A 10755-nucleotide genomic window follows, 5' to 3' on the forward strand; every position below is an offset into this window, starting at 1 on the left:
CTCAGCCATAAGCCAGGCTGATGGCTGCCAGTACAGCGGTGGTGGTGGGAGCCTCTCCTGCCTCCTCAGCAGCGCTAAGGATGTTTGACTGCTGCTTAGGTCTGCTCCCTGCTGGCAAGTGGGCATCCCCCAAGGGCTGCTGGGCTGCCAGAGGGATGTCTGATTGCCATCTTAGGCCTGATCCCCTGGGGAGCGGGCCTAAGCCAGCAGGTGGACATCCCCCGAGGGGTCCCAGACTGTGAGAGGGCACAGGCCGGGCTGAGCGACCCCTGCCCCCTGAGTGCACAAATTTTTGTGCACTGGGCCCCTAGTTTGCATATAATGTGCACGTAAAGACTTTTGTGTACACTTAAGAAATAAATGTTTGGTGGCAAAAATATACATATCATGGATCTCCCTATTTCTGGTGACACCCACTGCAGTTCATCCTACACATCGCTGCCCAATTATCAGAGTTCTCTCTTAAAAAATATCAACTCCTTAGGATATTCTCATCAAAATTTTGGTACTTAGGTTTGTCTGAAGCAATTAATTTGGTACTTAATTCATACTTCCTTAGTTTATTGTCAGTGTAGAGTTCCTCTGCATTTGATTTTATAGATGTTCAATCTCTGAGATAGGTGCCAAGTAAATAAATATTGTAAACTGACTGATTTGCCTTAAAGGTGGAGTTAGAGTTGAAATTGGCTCTTTCTATTCTGATTGTTTCAGGAAAACTTCATAAACAAAGTGGGATTTCATAAATTTGGACACAAAAGACTAGAGTATGTTTAGTTTAACTAGGAGAAGAGAAAGGCAGAGTGGAGTTTTTGAAGGAATAACTATCAAATCTGCAATAGCTGTGAGACAAAGGCAATTTACTTAATATACCTACTCCTCAGTTTCTTACTCTATAAAATGGAGATGGTAATAACTACTTGGTAGGATTGTCCTGAGGATCAGAAGTGCCTGTACATAGCAGGCAGGCAATAAATGGTAACTATTATTATAATTAGGTACTGGTTTGGCCCAAGAAAATATTTGTAGGTTGAAATATGGCTAATAGGAGCTAAGTCATGGAAAATGGCAGAGAAGGAAGCTTCAAAAATTGGTTCCTTCACCAAAACTATTACGCTAGGTTTGTCTGAAGCAATTAATTTGAAACTCTTGAGTGAAGTAAAACACTTGCAGCATCCAGCAGAGTGCTTATGAAGAAAGAAGCTGGTAAATTTTTGAGAATTTTGGTGTTTTGCATAGTGGCTACCATATCTCATTCTCCAGCCCTTTGACAGGCAGCTGTGAACATGGTGGCCCATGATTCTTGGTATGACTTGCTTGTCCTTCAGAAATTGGAGTTGTATGTTTTGATCACTGTTTTTGATTGCTGGGGGGCCAAGCCAGCTGGGCTATTTTTAAAATTTATTTTTATTGTTAAAAGTGTTACAAATGTCCCCCATTACCTCTCTTTGCTCCCTTCCACACTGCTCCTGCCCCACCCCAGGTCTTTATCACACTATTGTCTGTGTCCATGGGCTATGCATATATGCATATAAGTTATTTGTTTAATCTCTTCCTCTACCTCCCACCCCCTCCAATTTTGTTCTTTTTTTTTTTAATATATTTTATTGATTTTTTACAGAGAGGAAGGGAGAGGGATAGAGAGTTAGAAACATCAATGAGAGAGAAACATCGATCAGCTGCCTCCTGCACACTCCCTACTGGGGATGTGCCCACAACCAAGGTACATGCCCTTGACTGGAATTGAACCTGGGACCCTTGAGTCCGCAGGCCGACGCTCTATCCACTGAGCCAAACCGGTTAGGGCCAATTTTGTTCTTTTTAAAGATAGTTTTGCCCTACCGGTTTGGCTTAGTGGATAGAGCAGACTGGAGGGTTGTGGGTTCAGTTCTGGTCAAGGGCACATACCTTGGTCATAGGTTTAATCTCTGGCACTGGTTAGGATGCATGCGGGAAGCAACCAATCAATGTGTCTCTCTCGCATTGAAGTTTCTCTCTCTCTGTCTCTCCCTCTCCCTTCCACTCTCTCTGAAAATCAGTGGAAAAATATCCTTAGGTGAGGATTAACAATTTTTTTAAAAAGGTAGTTTTGCCTATTCAGGGCCCATTGTAATTTCATATGAATTTGAGGATCAACTTCCATTTCTGCAAAAAAAAAGAAAAAAAAAAGGCTATTGGAATTTTGATAGAGATTGCATTGAATCTGTAGATCACTTTGGTTAAAATTGACACTTTAATAATATTAAGTCTTTCAATCTATGAATATGGAATGTCTTTCTATTTATTTAAGTCTTTAATTTCTTTCAACAATATTTTGTAGTTTTCAATATGCAAGTCTTTTACCTCTTTGCTTAAATTTATTCCTAGGTATTTTATTTAGATGCTACTGTAAATGGAAGTGTTTCCTTAATTTTCTTTTTGGCTTGTTTGTTGATGATGTATAGAAACACAGTTGATTTTTGTGTTTATCTTTTAAGCTGCAACATTGTTGAATTCATTTATTAGCTCTCATCGCTTTCTTATGAGTTCTGTGGGATTTTTCATATATAGAGTCAGTCATCTGTGAGTAGACATAGTTTATTCCTTTTTTCAAATTTTTTTCTTTTCAATTTTTTTCTTTTTTTAATCTTCACTTGAGTATATGTTTATTGATTTAGAGAGAGAGAGAGAAACATCGATGTCAGAAAGAAATATTGATTGGTTGCCTCCTGTACACACCCTGACTGGGAATTCAACCCACAACCTAGGTATATACCCTGCCTGGGCATCAAACCTGCAACCTTTGTTGTGTATGCGACGACGCTCCAACTGAGCCACCTGGCCAGGGCTTTCTTCTTCAACTTTTATTTCTAGTGGTGCCTTACACAGAATCTTTAAAAAAATGTTTTTTCAATTACAGTTGGCATTCAATATTATATTAGTTTCAGGTGTGCTGCAGAGTGGTTAGATATTTATATAACTTACAAAGTGATCCCACATAAGTCTGATACCCACCTGGCACCACACAGTTATTAACAGTATGTTATTGACTGTATTCCCTATGCTGTACTTTATATCCCTGTGATTATTTTATTTTTTTAAAATGTGTTTTAATTGATTTTGAGAGAGAGGGAAAAGAAGAAAGAGAAAGATAGAAACATCCATGGGAGAGAAACATCAACATTGATTAGCTGCCTCCTGCACACCCCCTGCTGGGGGATTAAGCCTGCAGCCCAGGAATCAAACCAGCAACCTCTTGGTGCATAGGCCGAAGCTTAGCCACTGAGTCACACCGGCTGTGCCCCTGTGACTATTTTGTAACTGCCAATTTGTACTTCTTAATGCCTTCACCTTTTTTCACTCAGTTCCCCAACTTCCCTCCCATCTGGCAACCATCAGTTTGTTCTCTGTATCTGTAAGTCTGTTTCTGTTTTGTTTGTTTATATTGTTTTTTAGATTCCACATGCAAGTGAAATAATATGATATTTATCTTTGTCTGATTTATTTCACTTAACATAATACCCTCTAGGTCCATCCATGTTGTCACAAATGGTAAGATTTCATTCGTTTTTATGGCCAAATAATATTCCATTGTAGATATGCACCCCATCCTTTTTATTCAGTCTTCTATTGATAGACACTTAGGTTGCTTCCATATTTTGGCTGTTGTAAATAATGCTGAACATAAGGATGCATATATCTTTCCGAATTAGTGTTTTGGATTTCTTCCATTTCTTTCCAATGTGGATGTCTTTTATTTCTTTTTCTTCTGCTTGGCTAGAACGTCCAGTACATTATTACAAAGCAGTGGTGAACGCAGGCTTCCTCATCTTGTGCCTGATCTTAGGAAGAAAGCTTTCAGTCTTTTACCATTGTTATACTACCTGTGGGTTTTTCATTAATGGTCTTTATCATGTTGAGGAAGTTTCCGTCTAATCCTAACTTTTTCATAGTTTTGATCATGAAAGGGTATTGGACTTTGTCAGGCCTTTTTTCCATAAACAGGGATGATCGATGATCCTGTGTGTGTGTGTCCTTTTTTCTATTAATGTGGTTTGTGTCCTTTTTTCTATTAATGTGGTATATTGGTTGGCTTTATTATATTGAACCACTGGGGATATAAATCCCACTTTTTTAGCCAGTCACTTAATTTTTAGCTTGGGTGAGTTACAAGTTAGGCTACCAGGGATCCTCAAACTACGGCCCGCGGGCCACATGCAAATACAAATATTGTATTTGTTCCTGTTTTGTTTTTTTACTTCAAAATAAGATATGTACAGTGTGCATAGGAATTTGTTCATAGTGGTTTTTTTTTAAACTATAGTCCGGCCCTCCAACGGTCTGAGGGACAGTGAACTGGCCCCCTGTTTAAAAAGTTTGAGGACTCCTGGGCTAAACAGAGATAAGAGCCTTGTGTCAGTCCATCAGATAGCCCCCAGATAGGTTAGAACATATAGACACAGTAATTTGAGATTTAGGTCTGTTTTGCTCCCTCCGGACCCAGGTATCAGGATCCCACACTGGGAAAGCAGGCTCATGTCTTCAAGACTTTTATTGTACTGGCACAAAGATTTCTTACCATTTTTAAGTTGATTCAGTATTCACTGACTTCTTTAAAACTTTGTTTTCCAGAGTTCTAACAAAGTTGATTCTGACATTGTTTACTTGTTTTCAAAGTTTCTGAAGGGAGTGGGGAGTTTAGAGCTACCTACTCCACCATTTTACTGATGTCACTTTCTTAATTTCTTTTTGATTTTTAAAAATTTCCTCCTTTTTACCGTTTATTTCTATAAATGCTTTATTTGTTATATTTAAGCACTCATGTCCTTTCTAATTTTGTATTCATTTCTGAAGTGATTTTTTGCTTTTGTTACTATTTCTTTTTTGGAGTTCTTTCACCTTTTCTGGAGTTTTATAATTGTGATTTATGTTTTTCTTTCATGCCTTGAATTGTTTTTTTAAATGCCTTTTAGCTTGTTTTAAAATAGTATGTTATAATTTGATGTGTGCCCGAGGTCTGTCTTTCATTATCTGTAGGGATGTTACTCTGCTCTTCAGTCTCTTTTTTCTTAAAATAACTGTATGGGATGGGACCTTGACATTTTTCTGTTGCTTATTTTTATGTGAAGTTTTGTTTTTCTGAACTTTTAGAAGGGGTCATGATTTAGGATAACTTTTCTAATGGCACAGAGCTCCCTCTTCTGGTATTTTTTGTGTGTGTGTAAAATGTTAAAAAATATGGTGATTTCTTTCCCCGTCTCTACTTTTACTGGACCTCGTCTTCCCTTATCTCTGTTGTCCCTGTTTTGCTCAATTTTGTGTCCACACCTAGCAGCTTTTCCTCAGTGTGGAGTCCTGTTGTGGAAGGCAGCTTTGGTTGGGGGGTTGATTTTAAGAATTTATATGATTCAGACTGCTCCAGCCTTTTCCAGAACTTACCCGACACTCACTTGTGATTGGATTGGGATAAACCTTTTTAATTTTCAAGGTTCTCTTCTCAAATTGGCCATCATATTATCCAGTAAATACCTACTGACTATTTGATGTTCTCCTTAAATACCTCAAATGCCCAATTGCTTCCCTATGCATCCTCCTGCACAGATACTGACTTCATGCAGGTTCTATGGCTGCTGATGGTTTGCCCCGCTCCTATTTTGAGGTCCCTAACCTAATTTTAAATAGCTTCTGTTCAATGTAGACTGAATAATGGCAGATTGTTTCATAGGTGGTGCAGAAATATTTTTTATGTCAATCTTTCAAAGCAGCCAAGAGCAGAAAGTTAAATCATATCAACAAAAATATTTCTTCAGGGAAGTAAAACAAATGATGTCTAACTCTCCACAAACGCAGAGACTCAGGGGCATATGTGGAGGTTAGTGTGGCTGGGAGGTATGAGGAAATAGAATGGTGGATGTGAATGAGTTTGGAGAAGGAACCAGGAACCAGATTATGTAGGGCTTTTCAGGTTATAATGGTAAGAACTTTGGACTTTATTCTGAGGTGTGTGGAAAGCCATTAGATTGAAAGCAAGGGAAGAATGAGCAATTAATGTAAACTATGTTCAAGCTAAATGGGTGCTGCTTTGAGCAGTAATATAGCTATGTCAGCATAAAACAACGTGGGTTAATATTGATTTTTTTATTTGCAATTTTATGGTTTTAGATTTATATAAGAGTTACATACATGAGGAGTACACACACACTTTTTTGTTTACCAAAGTTTGCTAAATAGTACTGAATCTCATTTCAGTACTATTTAGCTGATATTCTTATTTATCTTTTGTTCTCTTTAATGTTTAAAATGAAATACTACTTGCATCCCATTAAATTAAGTTAGTAACATTAATGGATCAGAACTTGAAGTTTGAAAACCATTATAATTCTAGTATAATCCCTTTACTTGGGTTACCATAGCACACATTACTGAAAATGACCAAACCAGAATCCAGATAGCATCACATTTCCCAAGAGTATATTTATTTAAAAACAAAAAAACAAGCTCCCTTATACAGTGTAACATTAAGTTAGTTCTAGTATAGAAAAAATGTTGAGGATAAATGTTCTTACTTGAGTGTGTTGTCTGTGCTATTCTCCCTGGTATGAAATGTTAAGTTTCAAATGGATTTGTAAAATATTAATACAGTTTTCTTTACTATGGTCTGTAATTAAATATACAAACTGCTAGCTAAAGTAACAGTTGGTCTCTTTTGAATTATAAACAGAGCCTGGACAGTGTCACTAAGTGGTTAACATCAACCTGTGAACCGAGAGGTTACTGGTTCGATTCCCTTTCAGGGTACATGCCCGGGTAGCGGGCTCGATTCCTAGTAGGGCATGTACAGGAAGCAGCCTATTGATGATTCTCTCTCATTGATGTTTCTATCTCTCCATCTCCCTCCCTCACTGAAATAATTTAAAAAATATATATTTTTTTAAAAAGGAATTATAAACAGAGTAAATCATATTATAGGCAGCCTGATGGCCTTTATATTGTCACCTAAGAATTAATGAAAAGAATTGTCATTTTCATATTTTCTGCAAATTGCTTATTCTTTTGTTGTGTTTCACTTTGGAAGAGAGCCTGTGGGAGGAGTGAAGCACAAATGGAACATAAAGGTCCGTTGAAGTAATGGGAAAGAGAGTTCTGTTAATTCTCTTATTTGAATCCTTGCTTCTGTGTCCGTAGCTCTGTGACTTTGGAAAAATACTTGCCTGGGCCTCACTTTTCTCATTTATAAAAGGTAGTGATATCTATATCACAGCTTCAATGTTAAGGTTAATGAGAGCCTGGTGGTGTAACACACATTTTAATAAACATTAGGTTTTTGTTTTTTTTTCCTTTCTTCCTTAGGAAGGAATTCAGTGAAAATATGTTGCTAGAATATTCAGGGCTGGAGAGTGTAGAAAATTTCAAAAAGAAAGGTACATCTTTTCTTATTGGTTATTCTCTTTCTGGTCAGTCTATTGTGTGTGGTCCCAGTTGTTCCTAATTTATTTTGGGATAAATAAGTGATAGACAGGTGGGCTTCCTGTGCTTCCTCCTATCCCTTCCCTTTTAAAGATGGAAGATTATGTGATCTAAGTGATGAAAGGCAACTTTAGGAGGCCAGGAAGTAGTATCTTCATAGTTGGTTCCATTATTTTAGTTTCTAGTGTCTCCAGTCTGCTTAACAAAAAATTTTACTGAGGATATATTGGTCCTGATATCAAGTATGCTAGCTAACTGATAGCTACTAGTATTAGTTATAAGTGTTACCTAAAACCATTTGTCCTGCCTGTGGAATGAACAACACTTTCTTTGACTTAACCCAGACAACCTAGAAAAATTACGAAGTCAGAGTGAGATGGAAAGATAGAATTTTATCTAGCTGGCTTTAAAAACAAAACAAAACAGGTTTATCAAGATGTAATTTGTTTACCATAAAATTCATCCTCTTAAAGTGTACAATTTAGAGGTTTTTAATGTATTCACAGTTATACAACCATCACCACTAATTTTAGAACATTTTAATCATTCCAAAAAGAAACCTTATACCCATTAGTAGTCATTCTCACCCTACCTCACCCCATGGTCTGGCACCTCAGCCTCTTGGGGATTACTAATGTAATTTTGTTTGTATGGATTTGCTTATTCTGGGTATTTTATATAAATACTAGAGGCCCGGTGCACGAAAATCATGCAAGAGTAGGTCTTCCTTCCCCCAGCTGCCTGCACCGGCTTTCCTCTGGCACCCGGGACCTGGGCTTCCCTTGCAGAGGGAGGCCCCACCCACCTGCTGCAGCCTGCTGGTTGATGGCCTGGGCCTCCCTCTTTGGGGCCATCGTGGAGCCCCCCAATTGATTGCCCCACCAGCCAGTGGTCTGGGCCTCCCTCTGTGGGGTGATCATGGGGTGATGGCCGGGCCCCTGACCAATCGCATCGCACCCGCCTTGGCTGGCCTGGCGCCAGTGGGTGTCATAGTGTAGTCTGGGATGGTCATCTGGATGGTCATCCTGCTGTTTGGCCGTTCAGTCGATTTGCATAGTACGCTTTTATTATATAGGATAATAACATAATATATGGTCTTTTACTTAATATAATGTCTTAAAGGTTCATCCATGTTGTAGCATGAATCAATACTTCATTCTTTTTTATTGCCAAGTAATATAACATCAGATGGATAGACCATTATTTTGTTTACCCATTCATTAGTTGGACATTTGGGTTGTTTCTACTTTTTGGCTATTATGAATAAATGCTTCTATGAACATTGTGTATGAGTTTTTGTGAGGACATATGTTTTCAGTTTTCTTAAATATATACCTTGGAGTGGAATTTTTGGCTCATATGCTAACTTTATGTTTAACATTTTGAGGACCTTATATACTTTTTTCCAAAATGATTGTACTATTTTGTTTAGCTCGATTTTAAATCACTGATTTTAGTGTTCTAATTTTATATATATCAAAGGAGAACCTTAGCTGAAACAAGTGGTTTGAATTGATAGTGGGGGCAAAATTCACCTGCACTAGTTTGCAAAGTTGGAAGTACTTTTTAAAATGTAGATTTAGAATTATTTCTATTAATCTTTGGCTTTTCAATTTTATTTTTGCAGTTTTATCTCCAAGACACTAAAAGTAGTAATGGTACCTTTATAAATAGCCAGAGATTGAGTCGAGGCTCTGAAGAAAGTCCACCATGTGAAATTCTTTCTGGTGACATTATCCAGTTTGGCGTAGATGTGACAGAGAACACACGGAAAGGTACGGGTATGGATCAATTTTTCCTATTATTTGTCTTTTTAACTTTATTTTTATTCTATCATTAAATGTTACAAAATATGTTGTGCTTGTAGAAGCAATTTAAATACAACATTATATGCAGTGAAAGTTAAAAGTCTCATATCTCCTATTTTATAAAATTTTAAAATCTGAAATGTTAATAATTAATCTATATTCTTCATCACAGTATGACTACATAGGTCATGACTGTGTCAGTTAGGAAACAGTATGCAGTGACTCCATACCCAATCAGTAGGAGCTTAAACCATAAAGATAGTTATTGTTAATAAGAAGTCTGGAGACAGGTAGGTCCAGACTTTGTTCTCTTGACTCAGTGATGTTATCAGGAATCCAGGTTCTTACTGTCCTCACATGCTATTATCCTTAACATGTTGGCGTCTTTGCTTATGCTCTTTGCCTCATAGTCAAAGTGTGCCAGCTGCAGCCCCAGGCATTATTTATCTCACACCAATGTTCTAGACAAAAAGGAGGTGGGGACAAAATGCTTTCCTGTGTGGCTCTCTTTTCATGTTGAAAGAATAGTTTTTTACAGAATCCTCCCAGCAGATTTCTCCCTTTTGTCTCAATGGCCACATGGCTATGTTACATACATAGCTACAAAGAAGCCTAGGAAGTTACTTACCTGGCAGAGGTAAGAAGGAGATCCATAATTGATCAATTATAATTTATTCCTTCCAGTTGTGCATGCATTGTTGCCTCAAACAAAATTAGAGCTCTGAAAGCAGCTAATAATACCTGTCACCGTTATAAAATTTCATGTCTCAGTGTTTGAAACTAGAAGTTCTCTGAATAAATGTAGATTGTCTATATGTTTAGAATTCTGAAGCTTTCTGGCTGTAGCTAGTAACTCTCTACTTATGACCATGAAATTATATAGCTGAATCAAAAAACTAAATGAATAGGAAACAAAAGAGTGCAGTTCCACTGTCTTAGTTTAATATGGGTAGTGGACCCAATTGGCAAGTTTCTTCTTTCATTTCTCTGAACATACTCTGATCTGGTGACACCCTGAGTCATCAGTCTCTGACATTTTACTCAGTGTATATGGGGATTGGTGGTGGTGGTGGTGATGCTGGTGTGCGTGTGCATGTATATTATATTTTTACTTACTTTCACTGGTGTTGCAATTGCAATATTAGTTTTACTGGGTTTTGTTAGCCTCCTCAGGAAATTGAGTTTTGATATTTGAATTTGTGTAGGGCCACAGTTTTAGAAATTTCCATTTGTAATTGTAAAATAGAAAAGTTTGTATTTTGATGCAAAATATTTAGTACTCCTTAATTAAAGAACTCAACTTATGTATGGCCATAATGAGAACAGCTACAGTGGACACTCTAATGTCTGCTATTGCCAAATCACACCTCTTCTGCTACCAAGTCATTCAGCAAACATTTTTTTTTTTAATATATATTTTTATTGCTTAAATTATTACAAAGAGTATTACATGTTTCTCCTTTTTTTCCCCCGCACTTGACAATCCCCTGGCCTCCCTTACCCC

The 10755-nt window shown here is 37.5% G+C and overlaps 1 protein-coding gene across 15 annotated transcripts in view; it reads left to right on the top strand.

Annotated features, from left to right (window-relative positions):
- Positions 1-10755, top strand: part of SLMAP (sarcolemma associated protein) — a 164091-nt gene that overhangs the window by 65641 nt on the left and 87695 nt on the right. For 9 of the 15 annotated variants that reach the window (XM_005868385.2, XM_014541353.1, XM_005868393.2 and 6 more), the window contains exon 2: positions 9071-9224. In XM_005868385.2, the coding sequence (XP_005868447.1) occupies positions 9071-9224 (154 nt within the window). Of the gene's footprint in view, positions 1-7308; positions 7431-9070; positions 9225-10755 lie in introns of those variants that run through there. The other 6 variants (XM_014541361.1, XM_005868386.2, XM_005868390.2 and 3 more) reach the window with 3 other exon arrangements.

Source organism: Myotis brandtii, unplaced genomic scaffold, assembly GCF_000412655.1.
Source record: "Myotis brandtii unplaced genomic scaffold, ASM41265v1 scaffold268, whole genome shotgun sequence".
Taxonomy (NCBI): domain Eukaryota; kingdom Metazoa; phylum Chordata; class Mammalia; order Chiroptera; family Vespertilionidae; genus Myotis; species Myotis brandtii.